General features: G+C 33.2%; 4 protein-coding genes across 4 annotated transcripts; 1 reads left to right on the top strand and 3 right to left on the bottom strand.

Annotated features, from left to right (window-relative positions):
- Nucleotides 1–2641: 2641 nt before the first annotated feature.
- TRIADDRAFT_55051 (uncharacterized protein) lies at nt 2642–5121 on the bottom strand (the record flags this gene model as incomplete). The annotated part of the gene is made up of 7 exons (XM_002110685.1): nt 2642–2776; nt 2861–3103; nt 3221–3277; nt 3381–3764; nt 4025–4453; nt 4683–4739; nt 4981–5121. The coding sequence occupies 7 exons, from the start codon at nt 5119–5121 to the stop codon at nt 2642–2644; spliced, it is 1446 nt and encodes a 481-aa protein (XP_002110721.1).
- Nucleotides 5122–14114: 8993 nt separating this feature from the next.
- TRIADDRAFT_22960 (uncharacterized protein) lies at nt 14115–15930 on the top strand (the record flags this gene model as incomplete). Its single annotated transcript, XM_002111236.1, has 5 exons — nt 14115–14336; nt 14699–14848; nt 15034–15204; nt 15451–15592; nt 15794–15930. 5 exons carry the CDS (start codon nt 14115–14117, stop codon nt 15928–15930), a joined length of 822 nt encoding a protein of 273 aa, XP_002111272.1.
- Nucleotides 15931–16283: 353 nt separating this feature from the next.
- Nucleotides 16284–19542, bottom strand: TRIADDRAFT_55049 (uncharacterized protein; the record flags this gene model as incomplete). Its single annotated transcript, XM_002110684.1, has 14 exons — nt 16284–16352; nt 16505–16577; nt 16668–16800; nt 16958–17120; nt 17204–17289; nt 17374–17419; nt 17494–17589; nt 17687–17745; nt 17834–17899; nt 18039–18088; nt 18392–18498; nt 18757–18860; nt 19133–19221; nt 19475–19542. The coding sequence occupies 14 exons, from the start codon at nt 19540–19542 to the stop codon at nt 16284–16286; spliced, it is 1209 nt and encodes a 402-aa protein (XP_002110720.1).
- A 1694-nt stretch (nt 19543–21236) lies between these two features.
- TRIADDRAFT_55048 (uncharacterized protein) lies at nt 21237–24386 on the bottom strand (the record flags this gene model as incomplete). The annotated part of the gene is made up of 17 exons (XM_002110683.1): nt 21237–21305; nt 21445–21518; nt 21624–21688; nt 21804–21857; nt 22008–22102; nt 22251–22322; nt 22393–22452; nt 22580–22642; nt 22755–22832; nt 22940–23010; nt 23097–23190; nt 23366–23419; nt 23543–23597; nt 23684–23808; nt 23929–23995; nt 24136–24248; nt 24363–24386. The coding sequence occupies 17 exons, from the start codon at nt 24384–24386 to the stop codon at nt 21237–21239; spliced, it is 1233 nt and encodes a 410-aa protein (XP_002110719.1).
- Between the last annotated feature and the right edge of the window lie 1658 nt (nt 24387–26044).

The raw sequence follows: 26044 nt of genomic DNA, 5'->3' as shown, positions 1-26044 counted from the left end.
TCGGTATAATCTATACTGATATATTTTGAAAAAGAAATTGTCTAGAATATTTTAAAATATTCTTCAGCATGGCTTAAACCTAATTGTGAATAATAACGACCGTTGATTACACCTTTACTACAGTCAAAATTATTTTGAAATGCTTGCCAACTCCGTTTTTAATCGAACAGCCAGTAAGGTTATTTTTAATCACGCCTTTATCGGCAATATACTGATTAACTGAAATAAGAGCTTAAATTATTTAAAATATACCAATTACTTGCAACTGCCTAAAGCCATCATAGGCAATATTGAACAAGGATGATATCTTTTCTTTCACCTTATTCGAGTAGGTACCGTATTTCTCTTAGCTAAATACTTTTATATACAATTTAAACAATGATAGGCATTCAGTATCGCATATCAAATCCAAATTCCAGCTGCATTAATTAAATATTGATCGCTCTTGATATTGTACTTCTTATACACGCTTTAATTTTACCATCTTGTTATTCAACTTAGGTAGACAATGTAGGTTAAATTGCAATCATTGAAAGTAATTTGTATTGTCTTACACAGTTTACGATTATTGTGGCTATAAATGAATACCATGATGATATTCCTTTCAAAGTGGAATACAGGACGTTCATTGAGGTTAGTTTATGATAGACAAAATTTTTTCAGTTATTGATTGGCAATAGAGACTTTACAACTCGACTATCTACATCAATTTTATATTAAATACTATTTTATTGTTTATTTAATTATAATTGATCAGCCTATTTCGAAATAGTTAATGCAAAGATACTCTATTACTGTAATCATCACTTTGTTTTCTTTTTCAATAATGTTTCATTCCGATGATGGATGTCTTGCTTGTAATCAACAATAAAGACTTATGTCAGATTTTAGTAGTAAATATTATATAAGTTGCTACGTTAATTTAATCGATTTTAACCTGACTAGCATACTTTATGATAATGTGACATATCAATTTTAATTCATGATTGCTTTATTAATATCTGTAAATAAAGGATCTAATATTAATTGTACTTTAGTAATGATTTCATTTGTTGCTCAGTGAGCGCGTATGGAATTGCAAATTCCCAGTTAATATCTATCTAATTGAAACAAGCTACAAAAAATTACACCACTGGTGAAATCTCGAGATTTTTAACAAGTGCAGCAAATGTTAAATCTTAATTTAAGCTTCAGCTAAAATATGTCGATTAATAAATTATCCATTATTGTTATACATATTATTTTTGGTAAAATGAATTACTAATGATGGTAACGTTTGCATTAATTCTTATGGCATGCATAGCAAATGTAAATTTCTAGTAAGTTCGGTTTGTACTCATAATCAATTGTTAGAATAGAATAAGGACTGAAATTCTACATCGATCATGAATGAATATTTAATATTTAATCCTAGTACTACTCTATAGAACTCTTTTAGTAAAATATTATGGCATGATTGCATTTGTTGGTTGACATCGTAGCAAATATCAAATTTTAATAGCTATCAGCATTTCTATATTACTGCTCTTGCTAAGTTTCAAACAAATACATCTCGAGATAAATATAATAGCTAGTATAATCTACTACTAGTTAATGAACAAAGTGAGGTTGATGTCCTATATAGACTACCAATCTAGTTAATGTTGACCATGCAAGACGAGGTTGTCATGTATAACAAAAATATAAGAAATTGAGAGATACAGTTATCTAGTATTTGCGAAATGATTAATATATATGTTATATACACAGCATTTACATATCATCGTCCTCGTTAATCTTCAAAGTACTCATTAAAGCCAAGTAATTGAATGCAACAAAATTGTATTAGTGAAACTCTGATACATCACACTGTATCGTATTTATTAAAGGTGTTGGCAGAAGTCAATTAACAATCCAAGTCGAGGTGCAATATGATTCTGAGTAATTACAATTTACTACGGGCTACAACGGTATTACTGTTATGATTACAAACTTGATGGCAACAAAAGTTAATAAGTACAACTCGTAAACCAATATGATCATCTAAGTGCGAAATTTATGGTATGAACATATTGTACAAGTATGACATGGTTGAAAAGATATTGCTGCACAGTGGGTTACGACACAACTACCTATGAAATACTGTTAAAACCTTTCGAATATTAAATAGCAGTATGTTCACAAATTCATAGGTACCTATATTAAACGACCCTCAATAAATTAATACCTGATAAGTTTAAAGGATTTACACCAATTGTCTTTTACGATACGGTAATGCAAAGTAACTACACAATCATTTTCGATAACGCGTAAAAAGAGAAACGTTGTAGCCCGATGCTTTAGACGTGCTTACTAACCGCACTCTTGTAGTAGCTGACCAATTTAAAACATAAACTTACGTCGAACTTTGCATATGTAGATAATGCATTTGTCCTTTCGATTACCTGTACGTATTTATAGTCGAATATTACCGTTAGATTGACTATCAATATAGTTTTGCATACCAGTTACGATTATAATAAGGAAGTTAAGTAGATTCTTTATACACACTAATCTACTTATGCACAATGAATAAACCTATGATAACAACTATTAGCATCAATTGACCTCTAATTTTGTCAAGCAAGTTTTAACTTCAATTTACGCCCTATTTAATCGTTGATTATATCTGTGTTTCTCCAGATATGTCTTGAATGGAATGTTTCGTATCATCTTGTATAGCAAAAGTATGGTTAAGATTGTCTATTGGTGAATTAGTTTCTTGAGCCTGTTCGCTAGCATCATAAGTATTCTCAATCTACGATAGGGAGTATAGAATTAATATAATTATTATAAAACATGGACCAATATACGAAATAATTCTAAATTAACTGCATTTTACCATAGCGATTGCAGGCCTGTCTCCACAGATACAAATTCCTGAACGATATCCAGTAATTACAGTTTCATATAAGCTGATAATTAAGGCAGGCGCTATTAAGACAAAATTTACTATAGCCATAGCTATTGATGCTGGTCTTTGTGTTAAGATAAATGGCAGTGATGTATATTCAGCAATTAGTAATCCAAGATAAGTTGTAATAAACGCCGATGCCATGAAATTTATGATAAAATAAGACGCCACCTAAGTAGTTAATATCCGTTAAATGTAGAATGTTAATTAAAGCAAGCGCTTGCTAGCACAATATCGGATAGAAATTAATTATAGTACATTGAATAGCCGTTAATAATATCTACGTACCAAATCTTCCGAATATTTAAATGCCAAGTTATTGCCTAATTGGCCAGCTAATATTAACTACAATTGCATTAAAGAGAATAAAATTTGTTAATGATAAGAATTCTATTCACGCAGCAACTTTTCTAGAATAAGTGCATTTCCCTATTATCTATTTATTTACCTGGCAGCCAGTAGCGAAAGTATATAGTAGGTGTGTTGGAATTCCAACAAAAGGTTCTATAAATGTAACAATTATAAAGAGAAAGCCAAAGCAGCATAAAGTAATGCCAAAAGTGATATTTTGTGATGTTATTGGCATTCGTAATCGATTAAATAGCGTCAATTTGAAAACTGGAACTTCCTCCAAACTCGCCATTTTGAAGGTAATGATTGCTGAACCCACCAAATTAAGCAAACCAGCTATCATGACTAAAACATAAAATGCAATATAGGCCGCAAAAATTTGTCTTCCAATGATGTTAAAAACGAGATAAAGTGTGGATGAAACTATTAGAGCAAAAGACCAAAGACATGCCCATTTCGAAGTGATCAAAGACCAGGTAGTCTAAACCAGGAGAAGGAAATATATGATTTTAGTTGTATGATACTGTTTGCTACACTCTTCGGCAAAAATAAGAATCACTTATTGGGATATTACCAATGATTTAATATTTCTTAACTTTTGAGTTAAATGAGTAATGGTACCGCTCGCAATCATCTGATTCCCGATCCAGCAAATATATGAGAAATAATTAGGCGATCATTGTGTTAGTACTTATAAGATTGCAGGTTACGTAAAACAGTTTAGTCTTGTGGAATACTTACAATACTTCCGAGATAGCAGGTAGCTGGTGCAAAACCTCCTTGAAGAACTACTAGACTAACTATACCAAGTACAAGTGTAACACCTCCAGATACTAGCTGAAACAAGCCTGGGCCGAATAATCCGAAGAACAGAAAGTGTGCGTCGACTGGGGTTGTAGTGGAAGCCATTCCAGATTGTTGATTATTACTTTGTGTAGCGTCTCCTTCGAATGAGGCATTGACGGTAACGAGATAGCGAGCAAACTTGATAATGACATAGCCATTAAATACTCCAAAAATACACGATAGAATAAGCGAAATACTTGCAACTGCTAGCTCGACAACTTTGGAATTCCTTCTTGAAAATATGTAAATGATGTAAGAGTGAGACGCAATACTGAAAATCTCGCTAGCCACGCAAATCGTTGCAAAAAATATGATGCCAATTAACTAGATGAAATTAAAATGAAAATTGTTAATACAGTTCATTGTTGATTCACGCACTATATGCATGCTTATCTATTCCTGATTCTATTTGCTTTAACATAATTCTTTTAGGATGACTTTTGAAAGGTTTAAACTCTATAAAGTCTTAAAATTGCTAACATCCGCGAAACTGTTGACACGGAATTTGAATATCATAAATTGTATCATGATTGTAGCTCATGATCTAGCTTACCAGAGAATGCAAAGATTTTCGTACGAAACCGATGGCGCACATACCACATAAGAACATCTACAGCAATATCAGTGAGTGAATTAAAATTTTATCAAGGTTGCGTTACTATTCGATACATTACAGTGAAATTATAAAAAGTAATATTAATTAATTAAACTTCTTTACACGTTATGAAAAGAGTATCGAACAGAATATACAATATGCACACTGGAATTGGTAAAAAATAAATTGTGTTAATGTATGCTCTCTATCCTAAATACTCAATGTACTTATATTAGACGAAAAATGCTAAACTTACCGCTATTGTAGGTAAAGCAGTGGAAATTAACAAATATTCATGACGAATTTCATCTAGTAGTATCCATCCCAATATTGCCAAAATGGTGCTGACCACACCTGAGGTTATTTGGATAATTCCAATGGTGAAAGCTGTCGGCATTTTTCACTTCTTAATTGTTCTTCGATTATAGTGCTATAATTTCAAATCTCCTACCGTTAAATCTTTAGAAAAAAATCAAGATGAATAGTATTATTTTATAAGCATTCAGCCATGAAAAGTTCATACTTCAATATTATGAAATATGATAGCAATAATCGATTAGGCAATCTAGTTTATCATACGGAATTCCTATAGAAAAACGATCTAGTATTAAAATAGAAGGTTCCATAGATGATCGACAATTTTTTATTACAATTCATAAGGAATCAGAACTAAAAATACAGCCAAGTACGAGCCTAGTATTAGGTGATTGCGTGGACTTTCAAGGAAATTATATTTTTCATTTCCTGTAAATGTTGTTAACTTTGATTTACTCCATATTATTATGCAATGACAATAATCTAGGTTTTAGGCAGTCAGGTGTATCTACAAATCTGTATCTATATATGGCGGAAGATATGACTAGGCAGACGCTTAAAGTAGGCATTAATTAAGCATCAATTGTTCACCCTTCCTTCTTCCTATAATGATATGAATTAAAGGCTTTCAATGCTTTTTATTAAACGACGAAAGCTTATATACATTGATCAGTTTATACGTCTAAGTGACTAGAGTATGAATGACTCAATATAAAGTGTAATCAGATTATAGCTATCTAATAAAGTCTGCTTCTGATTAAGGTAACTTAACGTTATCTTTAAAATATTCTGCTTAGAATATTAGAATAACTGTTGAATAGAAACGACAAAATCTTGCACTGTACGATACAAGAAGTAGCCATACGAACAATAATTTTCTTAGTAACTTTTGTCGACGCTTACAATAAGCTATTATCATCTTTTAAATGTAGTTAGTAAAAATATTATAATTGTAAACATAGTTTCAAAGCAATATAAATCCAATCACATCACTGAACGGAGCTATTTTATTAGATGATATATATGTTTACAGAAAGATGCCCAAGGTTATATAATTAATGAACTAAGTTTACTGAAATTATTGGTTTCACTATTTTTAGATCAATCCCTGCTGCAATCACTAGACTCATCTGATCATTTATCAAGAGAATTTACATTTATATAATAGTTCTTTGATATCTGTTGGTAGTGACCTCTCTTCCCAATATACTACCTTGAAAATATGTTTTTTCCTTCTTAATAAACAATATTACAATCCTTGTGTATCAATAAATTGTAGTAAAACTAGTACGTGGTAGCACATTCGTTGCGTAACTATTTGTTATAAAGCTATAGTAATCAAAGGACGATAATTTTAATTTTCTTTCATAATTCTCAGATAGTCATTCAATATGATTGCAATTGCAATTTTCGAATACTTGGCGGATGCAGGATTGTCTTCCATGAATAGTATGATATGGTTTCCGTGAAAATAAGCTTGAATTAATGTGAAATGACACGTTTGAATACTTTGTAGCATCCTACTGTATATGCTATACACGTATCTACATAAGCAATGAAGAAATGACTATGGCATGATCCTTATGTCATGTATGTATATACGAGAATATTAAATTCATTTACAGCAGCGGCCATTATTATTATAATATAATTATTATCGTATCGGTTAACTTAGCAAAGATACGAAAACATGTACTGGTAACTTTTAGTCATGATAGGCGAGGGGTATAAGCGTGGGATTGACTCGTTAGCAAATTTACAAAGTTAAAAAAGTGTGTGATTTTAAAGAATTCCGAGAATTCATTCTCTCGACCGTATTCTTGTAGTATACAACATAGTAAAAAAGATTTGAGATCAAATGCATAAAGTTGTAACATTGAAAATTGCTGATCACAAAGGCTCCTTGTATATTCCTTACTAATACCACATTATTGTTAGCAGTTGTGCGGATAGAATAATTCTATAGATTAAAAAGACATCTATAGTCGACTGAGAATGATCATAATGTGAATAACAATAAGATTTATGAGTAATTCTGTAAATTGAAAAGACATCTATGGTAGAATGAGAATGATGATAATGAGAATGACAGTAAGATTTATGACTTTATCAATTGTTATGCAATCATGATGAGCTTGCTTTCGTTTAAATCAGGATGAGTGAGTAGTGTTTCGATCAAAGAACGACGACTATGATAAGTAGAACAAAGGATCTTCAAGTATTCCTAAGTAAAATATTTTCATTCTCTTTTCAATTGGGAAAAATAACACAGGTAATAAAGTGGGAGGTAATGCCCAGAAATAGAAGTAAAAGTGATTAAAAAAAGTTCAAGTGTTTATTCAAAAAGGAGCCGCAAAACTGATGTTATCACTTTGTTCAGTTTCCTTTTTCATGGATTGCACTAGGATGTATTTACTACTGCTGAGACATGAGATTGGAGTGAACAAGTTATACATTACTCCTTATAGATGCTAACTACTTATTTATTGATAGCCTCTTTACTTAGACTTGTACAGTCAGTATCCAACAATCTCGGCTGCTTCGTCTTCCAACATGGTGGATGACGAAGAGTCCCAGGTAGTAGTGACTATTGTCTAAATCAAGGATAAACGTTGAACCTATACGAGTACATATATTGCAATGGACGATATAGAAGCAGATCTGATAACATAATCATATCATTATTACAGTCGCAATAAAAGGTGAAATTATGATGTCTACTCATGGCATAGTATATTGTCATAGGTGATCTATCATGGTCTCCGATGTCTATTCATTCTTTTTACTATGGAAATGTATGTGGAAGACGAATTCAATTTTAGAATAGGCTCTGAGGAAGTAATAGATGAAGTAGTAGGGCAGGTATTTGATGAAGTTTGATGGAGATGAATATTGTAATTCTTCGATGTGTCTAAATATGCATACTTGTAAAAAGATGAAATTGAATTTGGTAATGAGCTCCATGAGTCTACTGTAAAACGTAGGTGATGTACTGTACTGTCGGAAGCTATGGGATGAAAATGATTACTTCTATGTTCATGAAAAATGGTGTTGATTACATCTCTAGGTACTACTGTAATACAATCGATACTGTAGAAAGGTACTTAATGGAATAATCATCAATTCTTCTTCTTGTCCAAATGTATGCAAAGGATGAAATTGAGTTTGGAAAAGGGCTATTCATATCGGCCATGTATTGTTTATATAGTGTTGTATCATGGGAAGATAGATATCTGATAGTGATTTTTACTGTCTCAGTACATCTATCGGCACAGCAATATATAATGAATCGATGATAAATTCTAATTCTGTACAACACATGGTTAGAGTAGTAGCGAAGTATGTTTATAACATGTGCATAGCATTGAGGAAAAAGGATTGCTGCAACTGCTAAGTTGGTAAAAAGAGTCTATCGGGTTGAGTAGCGATTAAATTTCAATCTGCAGTTTCCAAATGGTAAAGTATTCATGGTGTACAACATGACGATATTGACTACCAAGTCGATGATCTAAGTGATTTAATCAAGTGTATTCTTATCATGAATATTAATCTATCTTGATGAATTGTATGGTTATTTAGTTGCTAATTATTCTTGAAACACGCCGTCTATGTATCATGCCATCTACCATGGTCAGATTGATCACTATCCTACTTGTACTTTATCAACTTGGAGCCGACAATGTTGAATGAATTCTTTTTTTACCCTCATTGATGGCAGTTTTAATAAGAGTAGGAAAAAATCGAGGAAAAAATAGATTGAATACTTACGATTCGATCCAATCAATCTAATTGGAAGCGATCTTAGCTGATGCAAAATTGGTTCCAACAATTTTCTTCTTCTTGTTTTCTCTCCTCAATCAATCGACTGGTCACAATCTGATCCGTTGATGGTAGTGTTAGCAAAAATAGAAGAATTTTGGACTGGATTGATCATTAGTTCCTGTAGTCAAGAGCTCGATGGCTTATTTCTCTCTCTTTCTCTTCCTCACCTTGGTCAGTCTCCCGCTTTGGGTCTAGCTGGCTTCGACCTAAAAAACAAAATAAAAAATTAGATTATTTAATTGTCACCCACAATACAATATTATTTAGTACGCTGGCGGTGTTGCTGAATTGTACTGTACTGTGCTATACTGTACCAGTGTTTAGTACAGTACTACAGTATACACATCGACGTAGTATTGTAACGAACCAGGTAGTACTGTAGTAGGCAGGGCAAACGTATGGGTTTGCCCTGCCTACCTGGTCGTCTTCTTCTAGTAGTCCTTGTCTAACCGAACCTAAAATATCCCCTTGCAATTTGCAAAAGAAGAGAAAAACGAGGTAAAATTACAGTAAAAATAATCAGTGTGAGCCTTAGGCACAAGCTCTGCGATTTTTTCATGTCTTATTAATGAACCAGCGTGGTCTAAATGCAGTGACTAGTCCCGGACTATAGGAGTAGACAGTCTACCAAGAGCTCTTCTAGGCAGCAGATGGTTGACGGCTTTGTTATAATATCATTGGCAAAGCTGCTAAAATTGAAAAAATTACAGATAAATTCATCATTTGTCTGCTTAATCAATTAATAGGAAGAGTCGACTATAATAATAGTTCTAGTCGTAAGAGAAAAACCCTCCAGTGTACACTCTAAAGTACTCGTGTAGACTGTAGAGTGGAAAGGTCATCCAAAGTCAACTTGAACTCGTTCAAAATGGAGGAGTGGTATGCTTCTGTCTCGATGTCCCATCTTGTATCTGGGTAGAAAACATACTAGAGTTGTAGGGATAAAATTGCATCTTTTAATAGGGTTAGTGCACCTGACTAAGATAACAGATCATGACCGATATTGGCCCACAGATATCATCAGTAATGCTACCTAGACGAGTTTATGATACAGAACCATAATGCAAGATCGATATCATGACCGACATTGGCCCACAGATATTAACAGTAATGCTGCCTAGACGAGTTTATGATACAGAACCATAATGCAAGATCGATGAAATTTGACGATGGATGCCTCACAGTATTATAATTTACTACCAAATGCCTATTACTGGAATCAAATTGATGCTGTTTGCGTTGCTCCAGTAAGTAAATTTTATCGTTTAAGATATTCCATCCTACAATCTGAGATATCAAGTTGCCCCCGCCCCTCCTACCCAAAATAAAGATGGAATAAAATCCACTCTACAGTATCGACATTAACGAGTAAAAGACAAACAAGGACATACAGTATTAATTAACAGCACTTTAATAGTACCGTTGACAATAATCTAGATTGCCCTTGATAGTATCTTGGATACAGTAGAATATCGCAGCCGATCACCACCGCACAATGTCAGCTTTGATGGAGAAACAGCAAATTACTGGGATAATTCATTCATTAATTTAATTTAATAGCTGTAGATACCAATCTAGTGCAATTATACCTTCGATACTATTCTAAACGCTCGTTTTAATAGAGTAGAATAAGATAAATATAAAATTAATTCGATTAAAATTGTTGATGTACAATATATTTATTTAACTTTATGATTCTATGGAGTTGAAAGGGTATTACGGATAATGATGGATTGACTAAAATAGTATACCGTGGAATTGATGATGATGTGATTTTACGTGTGAATTGGATCAAAACTCGCTAGCCATTGAGAACACGTTGCAGCGTGTGCCGTATTCATTTGCAAATCCCACCTTTACTTTACATTGTGGATATGGCCAGACCCGTGAATTGATCCACCATTCTGTAATGCTAGAATTATAATTCATAGGTGTGAAGGGTTGGTTCATAGACATTAGTATTGTAAACTCTGCATGTATAACAATCATCGCTTTTCAATCAATTAAGTGAATAAGAGTACAGATGGACAGCTTTTACGCCAAATTTGACTACGTGACCCGTCTGAAAAGCGAATCAAGGGTAGCACAAATCTTCAATGTACAGGGTGTGTGGGAAGTCATTTGAGATTTCCAAGTGTAATATCAGGATATTTTCCAATGATTTTCCACCCATTTTTGTTGTAATCGTATAGAGTAAAGCTTATCATTTTTCATGGTAATAGCAGTCATGATCATACCCTTACCAAAAAGACGCTAAGATAAATTTAACCCGCACGTCTAAATATCGCAGACGTAAAATTCTGGATTATCGCCATTTTACTTGGGTATTGATTTACGTGCCTATTGTTTGTACATCATTTTAGTATTACAGTAGCTCAATAAAGTGACTTGGAAAGCCTTCAACTACGGTAGCAATTTTATAAGAATTTAATCGAGATTGAAGGCTAGTCTTTCATGCTGTAGCCTGTTTCTACATTGTGCAAGTATGACCTAAATACGTTTATTTCTAATTCATAATTCTACATTAGAATAACTGTAGATATTGCCACATACGAATAATTCATCCACTATTCCACAATCTTCTCATTAATGTGAGTATATCCAATTCGTAGACCGTGCACGTTTAAAAGCGGTGTTTTTCAATCAACAGAGTGAGTAGAAGTCAAGATGATAGAACTTACCAAGCTGTCTACCAGCTTGGATCTTATAGTACGCTTGTTAAACACTTGAGCTACTCGATATGTCTTATTGATGACGGTAGTCCGAAGTAGTAGGTAACTTTACTACAGTTGTTAGTATTGCTCAAGATAGCGGATAGTAATACAACTATTTTAAACGTTTATTTCCAATTCATAATTCTACATTAGAATCACTGAAGATATTACCCATACGAATAATTCGTCCACTATTCCACAATCTTCTCATTAATGCGAGTATATCCAAATCGTTGACAGTGTACGCTTAAAAGCGGTGTTTTTCAATCAATAGAATGAATAGAAGTCAAAATGCTAAAACTTGCCAAGCTGTCTACCAGCTTGGATCTTATTGTACGCTTGTTAAACACTTGAGCTGCTCGATGTCTTATTGATGACGGTAGTCCGAAGTAGTAGGTAACTTTACGACAGTTGCATTGCTCAAGATAGTGGATAGTGAGTGATACAACTATTTTAAAGGCGATGGTGATTGTATGAGAGTTCAATCAAGACTAGTCATTTATAGCATGATGCTGTGTCGTACAAATATTGACTACATATAAGTATGCTTATTCTGTGATGAAACTATCAGTCCGTTCTGTTCCGCTTTCGAATCTCCCTTGTTATTTCGATGACCTGAATTTAAGTATACTATCATGCATACGACGATAGCACGTTATGAAGAAACTATAATGACTGAATAAGATGTAGGATTCCATGTTACGGCTATAGATATTAGATATTATTGCTTGCACGAATTTCTCTATTTTTATAGTCTGTAAAATAAATAAGTAAAACATAAATTGGACTTGTACATAGTGCAGGGGTACGTTGGAAAGTCTCCCTTCATCAAATGATGCAGAGAATATAGTTGTCTCATTTTTGATTTTGATTTTTTTTTTTTACTCTATAGCCAATACAGTTGTTACTACTGTATTAGCGTATACTTGACGTAGGTTATGATCTAAATTGATGACATTTCAATCTAGGTTCAAGCCTTGTCATCCATTGCATGAGATAGTTCTACGTCGATACGTATGGATCTAGTTGCATAAATATATATTTCTATTCGCTTATAGTTTACAATTCTACCCTTAATAGTAGATAGTGTTGCACATACGGATTTATCGCGCTGCTCTGCCATTCTATCAATTCAACATACGTACAGTAGTGTATAATATTGGATGAAATTGTCAACGACGCACCAAAGTTTAGTTTATCAATCAATAACGCGCATAGAAATTACATTTAGGGAGCTTCAGAGACTGTCTGCCAGCTTTCTACAACATTGACGTACATTCTTAATCTACAATTGGACTACAACGTATATCTTGTCTGTTATTACGCTAGTCTGATGCAGTTGTTTAAAGTTGCTTAACATAGTGACACATAAATAGCTCAGAATATCAAGGCGATGAATATCAATCATCAAATCATATCCATTGAATGCAATACGTCGTCCTGTCCAAGTGTATACCTGACTACTGTACACTGGGTGCCAAGAAAAGCTTAAGTCAAACATTGCGTGAAAAACAAACTATTTTGACAGTAGGGTACTCTACTATTTTCCGTGTTTAATAGCTCATTTCTAGTCTCAGAATTCTACAAAACGTAATGGATATACTTGCAACAAGGGCAAAGTCTTCAAATTGCGCCATGTACACCATACTGTAGTACTGTATACCGCTACGGTCGGTACAGATGTATCTGTTCTCGTCATATCATGCATTAATAATCCTATAATCGGATGAGCATATAAAGGCAGTTGAAATATGAAATAAAGTGGAACTAAAGCTGTAGATTCTAAAATCATGAATCCAATAAAGTGAGAGCACAACCAGGTAATCGGGTTGCATATATTAGGCAGCTTTGCGACTTTCCTTTCAAGCACTAAACTCTCTTTTACCATTCAAATTTCAGCAACTCCCCTCCCCATTTTTCAGATTGGACCTGACTGACTAGAGACCCACCCTCTAAGGGTCTCTATAACGGTCTCTAGACCTGACCGTGGTTGACAAAGAAATTATAGCAATCATAGGGCACGTGATACCGTCTGTACTCCCATTGATTCCGAATCCTGGCAACAGCACGCAGCTTGATGAATGTCCGTCCATCTTGGCCATCGACAGCAATGGATGCATTTCAAGTTGGCTGCTAGTGAGCTGTGTTATTGATAGGAAATAACTTCGATTCTACCTCCTAGCAAAAGTGGATAGATGTAATATAAAGCAATAGATATCTTACCCATTCTATGATTCTTTTATCTACTCAATTCCTTGAGGATTCTACCGTGCTCTCAGTAGACGATCATTTGTATCGTAGGAAGCAAACGCTTCACCATTAAAAAGACGACTACTGGATATTTATTTGCAAGCAATTTTCAAGCAGCTCTCATTGCTAGCTCGACTGCATTCCGTGCTATTAATCGACAAGGTTAATTACTGGACAACGAGATTCTTGTAATTTGATCCAAGTGGGCGCTGTTATGCTAAACTGTGTGTGATAATCGTAATATTGTATTACCAATAATTATAAGAAACACATAATCATTGTCGTGATGATGGACGACGATGTGCAATTGACGACCCATAATGTTAGGGAATTAACTGAAGAAGAGAGCAGTCAATTAGCAATGGATACCGTCTTATTGACACCTTTCAAACGACAAAAATTAGAAAAAGAAGCTAAAAAAAATTGGGATCTCTTTTACAAAAGAAATACTACAAAATTTTTTAAAGATAGGCACTGGACAACTCGAGAATTTAAAGAACTCTGCTCCGAGGTATGAACTAATTGAACTCGCCGTACTTTGATCAACTGTCAATCAGATCTTAAATAATACACCTACATGCGAGTATACACACACAAGCAGATTCAATCAAGATCATGCTATTTTAATTGGCGCAAAATTTTGCAAAACGTGCAACACATTGGATAGCTGCAGAATTTCATTAAAATACAAATCTTTTTAGCAGTCTGATTAATATGAAGTTGATGCAACATCTGTTATCTACTAGTATAAAGATGTACTGTAGTATGCAAGCATCTTTAAAATTACGACCTCTGTACTCGGAGATAGTACGAACTAATCATTCAATCATTTTCCCAGTAACCACACTCTTACAATAATCTTAAATGTTATAGGATAATAAAAACAGCAATGTAAGCTCCAAACGTTACATGCTGGAAGTAGGTTGTGGCGTTGGTAATGCTGTTTTTCCTTTGATTGAAGAAGGATGCCAACTCTATATTTACGCTTGCGATTTCTCACCTCGGGCAATTGATTTTGTAAAGGTAAGTGAACTATTTTAGTGTCCAATTTTGCTACAGTTAACAAACAATTGCAATTGAGAAATAATTGCATTGATATCCTCTATTAAGTTGCTCAGTACCGGTATACTAACGGTAACTAAATGGCTCTTGACATACCCGTATATTTATTATGATGAAAAACAATTTCGACTTACTATCTTTATCAGAGCAATAGATTGTATGATGAAGCAAAATGCCATGCCTTTGTATGCGACATCACTTGCGATGATTTGACGCTGTCAATTCCAGCTGCTACTATCAATATCGCTACATTGATTTTTGTCTTGTCAGCTATTACACCACAAAAAATGAGTGCAGCTATTGCTAATATCGGCAAGGTATTGTTCTTCTAAGAATGAAATGAGTACAGTACATACAATACTTCAACATAACTATTTAAACTTTAAAAATGAGTTATAATTTATATTTAAGTAATTTCTTAAGTCGATCTTGTAGAATCTACTCACTACTAACTTACATCGAAGCTCTACTGTAGCGTTAATTCCTAGATACTATACTATTTAAGTCGGCGTCAATATAGTCATAATGTATATAACCTATATATATAATATAAACTTGTACAGGTCATGGCAACTGGGGGAACTTTGCTATTTCGCGATTACGGAATTTATGATCACGCTATGCTAAGATTCTCTCGTGGACATAAAATAGATGACAACTTTTACGTCAGGCAAGATGGTACGATGGCTTACTTTTTTTCTGAAGGTAAAGATTAGCAACAGTGATGATATGCTTTTCATACACATTACTGTAATGATGATGGGAACCAAAGTTTTAAATTGAATCTCGATTGATTCAGCATATTCGACACTACTTCAGTTATAAATAAAATGTAAAAAGGATGATTTACAATTTATTCGTATTATAGTATTTTGCCGTGATTCATAAACTAATTTTTTATTCCAGAGGCAACTCGTAAACTGTTCATCGGCGAGGGATTCGAAGTCGTAACGTGCGAATATGTATACCGACAAACTGTCAATAAAAAGGAAAATCTTTCTGTTCCTAGGGTATTTTTGCAAGGGAAATTTAAAAAATTATAGCACACGGATGATAACCGAGGAGAAACTGATATTAAACGTCGATTATAGCATTTGTTAGTAGTAAAGAATCTCTTCGCTATTACTGCCTCAATATTGACGATACTCATGTAAATAGATTTTAGATAAAATTCATATTACTATTAAAAGCGATCAACTTTTATGCCTAATAATAAGTAGCGTTCTAAATTCAATCACCATTTACATTTAAATACGCTGCATAGTGTCACTAATTTATATCATGCATATACATACACGTATATATATATTGGAGGAAATGAGAACGAGACAATCCAACACAGCACATGAATAGTCCTTGTAATTAATTAAAAATATTTTATTACGATATTACAGTATTACGATCTCTGTGCAACTTCTCTTTGATAAATCTGTATTCTGTTGTCAGCTCCTCCACTAACGATATACTAAAAATGAACAAAAAAGTGATTACTAAGAGAAATAAAGATTATGCACAATTAATTAATTTTATATCTAGTATAGACATTTGCCAAAAGGTTAACTGCAATCTTGTGTGGCATTGATTGTAAGTAGGTGTATTAAATAAGTCTTTTGTAACCTGTGGCTCTGACCAATCGACTGCAAGTACTTTGTCTTCATGGCCCTCTATTGAATATAACGGAGCTAGGTTGCTAATAAGTAACAAACAAAATATATTATTTTAGTAACTACAAAATTCTTGCTATAGCGTCCATTATCGTTCGATACGGTAATTACAGTACCATCTAATGTCCCAAAGCTTAACAGTGTTATCAAAAGATCCAGATACCAACTGTTGTTCATCAGTTGTCGACCAACAAAGTGAACTAACGATATTTTTATGGGACTTTAAAGTCAGCTTCAGGACCGTTTGATCTATTAAATAGTGTCAACAGACCTTGAGGTACCATAATTATTTAATGTAAGCTTCAAATCAGATATTTACCAACTACTCGAGGATCATATAGTCTAATTATTCCTTCGTCGAAGCTTCCGGCAGCTATGAGGTCCTGAAATGGTGAACATGTAATACCTTTAACTACTTTATTTACATTAATATCGGATTTGTTGACGCCGACTTCAGTATCCCATATTTTGATTCGATGATCCCATCCAGCAGTAATAATTTCAGCTTCTTTCGGCCAAACTACAGCATCAATACCATCAGTATGCCCCGAAAGAGTGATGTCGGGGAGCTTCAATTAAAATAAATCATCAGTATAGTGATTTAAAACAAATAAAATTTAAGAGACATGATAAATTATACGATGTCATGTACCTTATCGACAGCTTTCTGTAGACCTTGATTTGTTTTCATCTTTTTATGTATTGGGTGTGTTGTGTCGTCATCTTTCCGGGAACAATCTTCAAATTTAAAATACAACGATAGCATTACAGTCTTCTCAGATATCAGGATAAAATAAATTCACTACACATTGCTGTACCAACCTGTTGACCAAATTTTGATCATTTTATCTGAAGATACGCTACATATCTGAATAAATATAGAACATTACTACCATTTACCATCGGTTAACTTTCGAAATGAGAAAACATTGATTTGCAAACCTTTGTTTTCGATTGATTAACAGTAACCGCATTGACAGCTTGTGTATGACCTTTGCATTCACACAAACACTCCACGGATTTAGTTCCTATTGCCCACTAAATGGTGATAACAATTTTATCATTTTAGTGTAGATAATAATTTAAAGCAACAAAATACTGATCATAATTTCTAGCACATCGTGAGTTCTCATACCTCCCATAAACGTAGGGTGCCATCTTGCGAAGCCGTCACTATGGTGGCATGATTATTATCTAAATAACAAACCTTAGGGTAAATCCAAAGCAACAAATGATACATTTCCGGTAGAGAATAAGATAATTGAGAGATAGGTTTTGCTACCTTTAGAGATCCATTCAACACCATTAACATAAGATTCATGGCCTTTAAATATAGCATATTCTTCACCTTTATAATATATCGTACAAAAATGTGATTATATCAAAGATGCGGACAATTTTTAGAGGCAGACTGGGCTTGATATGAAAGTTTATGAGGTAGAGACCCTTTACTAATACAGTATATAATTATAAGGTCAGTTTGGTACCTGCCATATTCCAAATTCTAGCTGTACCATCTAGGGAGCCAGCTAGAATACTGATTATAAAGCAATGTTATTTAAAATTAAGAAGTGACCTTTGTTAAGCATTATGACCATATACTTATAAGTTTAAGAAATTTTTCTGCATTACAATAATTTTGCTAATAGAAACAATAACAATTGACAGCGGATGTATCATAATTGTTTATACTATTCCTAAGAAAATTTATCCGTTTTTATCGTCTACAACTTTAAGATCAAATAAAAATTCCTCGTAGTCAGCAATTGTTGCCATACGACAAACTGTTCCATTTCTTTTGTGTAGAAAAAAGTTTTATTTAAAATTATCGCAGACTTACCAATCATCTTTACTTCTGACGCTTTTAATCCAGTCGCTATGGAGGATAGTATTTAAAAAATCTGGCGGAGGTTCTTTTTGAAAGTAGACAACTTCAATAACACTTTCCTATGGGTCATATTTACAACATGTTAAAAGAAGAATAAATTTCTGGCACGATTTGGCCCACTCATAGATTAATCCATTTATAGCAATATGCACAAACTGCATTGCATTCAGATTAGCAGTGATTAATACTCTCTTGCTTACGTAGCACTAATGCTACATTTCATTTGCATCCGGTTACATGTATATACAATTACCGTTAAATTAATGACCATTTATGAATAAAGTTTTATCATAATTTTGACTACTGTATCAATTCACCGTGGATAGATTCTTAGATGTAACATATCCTTCGAGTGAATCTCTTAATAGATCATTATTGATTGCAAAATCAAATTGAACACTTGCAGGTATCTCGATGTCATCTGATAAGAAAAATTAGAAATGTATACCGTTAGTTTACCACTGATGGAATAGTCTATAGTTTATTCCAAATGCACATTACTTATATCCAACGAATTTAGGACCGTATTGATACGAGAACGAATTGTAATTTTAAATAATAGTTACTAATGCTATTACAGCATGAGTATGCAGCCTTTACTACAACTACAATATGAGTTATACTATTGAATAGTAAGTTATTTACTTCACTGTCAATAAATGAATCATGAAGGAACTGCTAGTATAAACTTACTTGCAGATAACAAGGTGTGGACCGTTTCACTCAGTTCGTCGCATCCAAACCGGCTTGGTAGAGATAATAGATTCCCTGATGTATCAAAGCTAAAACAACATAATACATAGCTATGATTTGATGGTAGACTTGCAAGATACTAGATAGTTTGGCCAACAACTACCGACTATTCTTCTAAGATATAACGTAAAACAGTATGTATCCTGAATTGCAATGAAGCATACTACACTATACAGTAGTACTACAAGGTGCTGAGCTGATGACGAAAAGCATCATGATGTTTCACAGCTAGATAGAGGAATTTTATTGGATATTGTTACCTATGATACGTAGTTCGCATACCGTTTGTTTAAAGCTACAAGTCGGATCTGCAGCTGCTTGCTAGAAGTTTTATCATTTTCCAATTCCATTCCTTGAAAATTGGATCAATTGGACAAAAATTCTTCTCAAAAAATCGTTCACCTGGTGCTGAAATCTCCAAGACAGCAGAGCTGAGATCTGGCCGTCAGCGTGCTGGGCTGCGGCTGGTACAGTACTGTGACTTACAGTACAGTGTACTGTACATTGAGCTACAGTACTGTATACTGTACACTGTGAAGTGTGCCCTGAACCAGTCCAATGGACGGCGGTCGCGATCAGAGATGGCTGCAACTTGCAAGTTTAAATGAATGAAACATTTTATAGTTTAAAATCAATCATGAAAAAGGGAACATGCAATTGAGTAATAGCTGAAATCGACATTGCGTCAAGGGTTGACATTGATAGGCAATGGGTTTTAGTTTTCACTCTTAAGGTTGCAACTCGCTAACTCCGAAAATTTGAAGGGACTTGAGCCCGATAGAACACATTACTACTGTTGCTGAAATCACCACAACTTAAAATCCTCCAGGAATATTGATTATAATGAAATATCTGAAATTGACACTTGACTGACTGGCAATTCGCGTAGCATTAGTGTTTTACTCAAAAGGGTGGGTGAGCAACGATTACGAGATCTACTGTAGAAATATGAATACGGATAAAGTTAGACTCCTACCGAATACTGTATTGCACGCTTTAGTAACTTATATCTGGAACTAGTAGGTCTCTTGATCGCCAAGCGCCAATTGTACGGTGATTATTTAACTTCAACTTTCATGTAAAAATGACCAATACTGCAATTTATAAGTAATCATTTTTAGAAACTTCCGGTCAAACCACTGGTGAATAATCGTGCTTAAGAAATTTTGAAACGACAAATTTAGACAAGAGCATTAGCTTTGCACGCAGTTGCAGATTTTTTATTTCTTACAACTATACCCTCTATAGTCTCATTCATTGTTATTATTTATATTTTTAAGGACATTTTTTATAGAATAGCTAAGTTATGTTACGTTAATAACATTCAGTAATAGTAAACTAGCAACTACGGCAGTAGTCATGTTTGTTCCTAATTTTCGGTAACAATTACGATTCTAATAAATAATATTTCGCTATATTAATCTATTTAGATATCATTTCAGAATAGATTTGAATTTTTAATCAGCAGGATAGATAGCGAGCTAACATAATTCTATATAATAGCATGAATAAGATTTTGCCTCGTACTATTTATCATATCGCATTAGAGCAAATTTCATGATAATAGCTACATTTTCGTGTAAAAGTAGCTACAGTAACATAGATTAAACAAATTCGAATATATTTTAACCAATGAGGTTAACCTTATATTGACGAAAAATTTAGATGATTCTGTCTGAACGACACATCTAAGTAATGCTAACATGGATTTGAATTCTATAATGGTATTGATAATTAATGAATAATTAACTTGATAGGAGCAACGAATGAAGGGTTATTAATTGCGGTAATAATTTTTAAAATACACGATAACAAGGCTCATTTTATACTTGTTATCAAAATTGTAATCTATTCATTGAATTTGTTTCGCTAATAAAAGTGCATTAATAATTTTATGATTTATATATTACTAATAGGCATAGATACTGAACTTTTCGATACAAATCTCAAGTGTAGTACTCCGCAATCAGTTATGAATACAACTATAACTATATGGAACACGACCCAAGTTACAGTTAAATCATGATAGAATAATTGGGCCACATTACTTCAAGGCATTAAGAATATCATTGACTTCTTCTGCAATCGATGATAGCGCAAATTCAAACTGGACCTATTGTATATTTATATCCAATAAAAGTAATTATTAGCGTAGTGCATTTAAGGGCAACAATAGTTTAAATACAGTACTAGAATTTGATTGAACAAACATCATGATACATTTTCGAGGTTATATGAAGATGTAGTCTGACCTTGGTTTTTACCATTGAAATACGCTGATCTCTTAGATGTTCGATAGTGGCTGCAATATCAATCTCTTTAGTTCCTAAGAAAGATGTTAAATCACACTCATCGTTAATAAAATCCATTAATTACAAATCTGTATAATAGAAATAGGTTATAGCTTGCAGTTAGTTTTGATCGTAGCTACCTTTAGATAATCTTTTTAATGTCATATCAATTAGAATATAAGTTCCAGCACGCCCAGCTCCGTCGCTACAGAATCAATCCATTGCAAAGTTGAAAAATCCATTTTTTATGTTAGTTTATTTTGGTTACTACAAAAGTAATATCTCCAACATTAAGAGTGACTACATTCTAAATAACTTACTTGCAATGAATAATAACTGGACAACCTTGACCATGGTACGATCTGTTTATTTTCCTGTGTAGAATAATTATCAGTAGTTAAAATAAAGCGTAAGAAGCACTTAGCAGTAGACAAACATTATTTATATTAGGTAAAATAATAAAGTATGTACTGCAGATATATCTAGTAAATAATTGAATAAAACAGAAGTTACCAAGAATTTACCTGCGGAATTCTAAAAAATTTTTTGTATCTTTAGGAATTCCCATATCAGGCCACGAAAGATACTGAAATTGTGTTACTGTACGCGTTTCTTGATTCTATTAATTGGGTAAAACAGGAAAGTATCATAATTTTTAATAGTTTTAGTTAGATGTTCTTTACTGAATACTACAACGTGTACATTGTCTTTAACGCACTTTATTATATCCATAACATAAAATATAACATGAATATTGCTTTACTTACCTTTATATTTCTTAAATAGAAGTTTCTAACAACATAATCATCACACCAATTATGCTCCGAAACCAGAGTAACCTTAACGAGAGTAAATTCCAAGATTTAGATACAGATTTTACTTTTTTGGATATACCCTATGCTAATATACCTCAAAGTCACCGTAACACTCCTTTCCTTTCTTTTCTGGCCAATATAGAGCGCAAACAGCCTAATAAAGGACGAATAAAAATATATAAATTATGTGATAAAACCAATAATAACTAGGGGAAATCTCTATCATTTGGTATCAGTTAAATAAAGATTTCATTTTTTTGGTATCAATTACGTTAATTTACCACATCATTTTCTTTTAATCGGGCTAACATCACAACAGTGGCAATTTTTTGCTCCCAAACCATCTATAGTAATACGTAACGGTTACAAATTCTCAGTAAGTGCTAATAATTTTACTTAATTTTTTTCTTTCAAGCCAAGTTAAGTTTTGATTCGTCAAAAATTATTTTCAATAACCTGCCAAAAGTGAGCCTTAGTATTTGGAATTGGCCCTTGTGTTGCTATGTACATTGGGTTTCTTGGATTATGATCGTACTAATTGAAATATATTATTCAATAAATATTATCAGCAGTTACTACGCCATCGTACATTCGTACTTACAAAATCAAGAACGTGATATTTTGTGACAATGATTGCTTACAATGTAGCTTGCATTAATGTAGTCGTTATCATTGGTTGGACTGGTAGTTAGAACGACGCGATTATGATCATCTGCGGAAAGTAGATGAATACTTAATGTAGATAGAGGCTGAATATAATTTCGAATGATATGGCGCCAATATCATTCGTGAACTTACATGGAAAGGTATCGCTGTATCTGTTTAATCGAATATTAACGGCTCTTGAAGCAACCAAACCACTACTGCGATCAACTTTGTACCTTAGCAAAGCCTGAATCATAGTTCAAGTTATAAATATTCAAATGTATTCAAATATACCATATTCTTAAATATGTATTATACTAGTTTATATCTTCATATATCCCTTCATAAAAACTAAAATCCACATTGATAACTATAATATTACTTGAAATATTACAAGCCTCTAATCAAATGTCATAACAAACCTCCCATTCTTTCATGAGGCGGTCTTTATTTTTCAAATGATCTTCCATGTAGGACTACAATAGAATACGAATAACTTTATTCACATACAGAATCACTTTCCATTACTTAATACCATATTCATAGGCTATAGTTTCATATAATAAATAAACAAGCATTAATGATATTTGTTTACTTACTAAAACAACGTGGCAAGTTGATATATCCATATCTGCCGTAACTGGTTCATGGCTCCTATAAAATATCAACAAGTATTATTGATGAAGGTATAGGTATGTAGTATGCAGCTATTCAAAACTTAGCTGTCAATTTTCACATACCAGCTAGTAGCAACAGAATCTAGGCCTTCTGTTACTTGCTCAGCATCACCAATAGTAATAATTTTACCAGATGCACCATCAACCATTTCAGATTTCTTTGATGCTACATGTTGGCGACATAAATCCTAATTGAGAGATGTATTTAAAGGAACTTTAATGCAAATAAAGCAAATTAATCCAAGTGAATACAAAATGACAGATAATACAGTATAAATGCCATTTTACATAATTCATTGAGCCCTTACTTCGTAATCTGTGATATCAGATTCAGATGCAAGCAATCCAACCATATCTTCTTTATTATCAGGTTTACTATCATAGACATGGACGTTTATTATGAACAATCCCATTTTAAAGTAAAGAGATTGATAAAGTGCGATAGTATTGATTAAGTGATTTCTTCGACGCGTTCGATGCAGTGCTTCAAATTTACATCAAGTACAGCAACTTACCCTTTCTTAAATACGAATACAAATAAGCTAACTAGAGCTGTAATAACCAATACAGCAACCATGATCCATATCAAAAGCGTTATATGCAATTCATCGTTGTCTTCATCATCAATCTAGAAACGCATTAATCCGATATATCAGCATAGTTTTTCTACTACTCCTCTTCCTAGGTATACAAACAAATTTCAACTGATGTATCATATTAAATTAAATCAGGGTAGAATTACCGGCGTTTCTGTCGAATGTTCCATTATGGCTTTAAATGGAGAATTTCCATGATCTAAGTTAATCAATTGATGTTATATGGGTGCATCATAAATGAATGAATGAATTTATTACTATATTATGGTATTTTTAATGATGTAATTGACAACACTTGTTTGATACTACTCGTTTATAACTAATTTACACATACATATTTGGCTATTGCTATAATAATGTAATGCATATTACAGTGATAAAGGATGAACTATTTTCGTGTTCAAAAGTGACAATCAACATGCAGAGTTACTTTTGATTACAAAGATACAGTTAATGGAAAGACTTACAAATAGCATCTAACACGATGGTAGCTGTCACGTTTCTTATATTTGGATTAACTGTGAAAGATAGATTATTGCCATTGATCCTTGAAAAGCAATCATTAAGTTGTTAGCAATTTATTTTCTAGTTCATTCAACATCAACGAGTGTAATGTGACTTTATAATTTGATTGGGATACTTTACGGTATGCCTGATGTACATTTTTTATTTTTTTGTAGGTTTCAAAACTTACGTTACATTGGAGAATGTACCATGGCGCAGGTGTAAATAATTTTCGAGTGAGACAATATTATTTTCAATTACTTTGGGATTGATTTCGCTTTTAATCTTGATTGTAACGACATCATTTGATGTTACTGTAGGATAATGGTGATAATGAATAAAGTAAAAATATAGAACTAAGGTGTTTATTAAGTATTCAACAAGCATAAGAAACTAGTGATGGAATTTGATAGGTTTTACGCTTAGTGTACTACTATATTCTGCAATCAGAATTGGAAATTAATATGATTTGTGTGCTGTAGTATGTATATGAAGTTGTTTAAGTTGACTGGATTCTGTCATTTCATTGAAGCCCTTGTAAGCAACTGTCTATTTGAAGATTCAAGATTATTATCGTTCATTTATTGGAGAATAGAGTATAGTAGAATGGTCAATTCTTTTGACAACTACTTGCCGTTCAGGATGAGTTTTAATGATATAACTGTCCTAGTTCATGTTAGCACCTTTCCTATGTGTCTACTTGCATTCCTTGTATATTTGAATTCCTCTCGTTCTACTTTTGACTAAGCAACAGCATGGAATGATTATTCTATAGTAATGCGTCTACTTGCTATATTCCTTGCAGTATTTTAAAATGCTCTCGCTCTACTGCTGACCAACCGATAACATCTCTCATTATTCCATTTGTAGTAAAATTGGAAATGATGTTTTCTATCGCCAATATACTGCATGATCAATCCGATCAACCTTGATATTGGCATTGTAAAATAAGAGTATTTTTTACGAAATAAAATTGAAAATTGTTTATAGAGTTATAGAGTGATGATCCTTTACTTATTGTGCTCGCTTCGACTAGAACTGAACACCTATCCCCATTGGCGTTGATCCATGTGCTCAAAAACTATTGCTGACTTTTACACTTTAACCTACCTTAATTGATTATTATTGGCATTTGCCATGAGTGAGGTTTGATTATCGCTCACGTAAGTGATAGGACTCAAGTTTCATTCTACTGCCTTATAATTCAAAATTAAGTCGAGTGTTGCATCAAGCTCTGCAATTAACGTGTTGTAAGTTCAATAAGTTATCCTAATTGAAATTGATGATGATAAGACGCATTTAAAGCGGACTACATGAGATCACG

Source organism: Trichoplax adhaerens, genomic scaffold, assembly GCF_000150275.1.
Source record: "Trichoplax adhaerens TRIADscaffold_3 genomic scaffold, whole genome shotgun sequence".
Lineage (NCBI taxonomy): Eukaryota > Metazoa > Placozoa > Uniplacotomia > Trichoplacea > Trichoplacidae > Trichoplax > Trichoplax adhaerens.
This window is presented reverse-complemented; position numbering and strand designations above follow the sequence as displayed.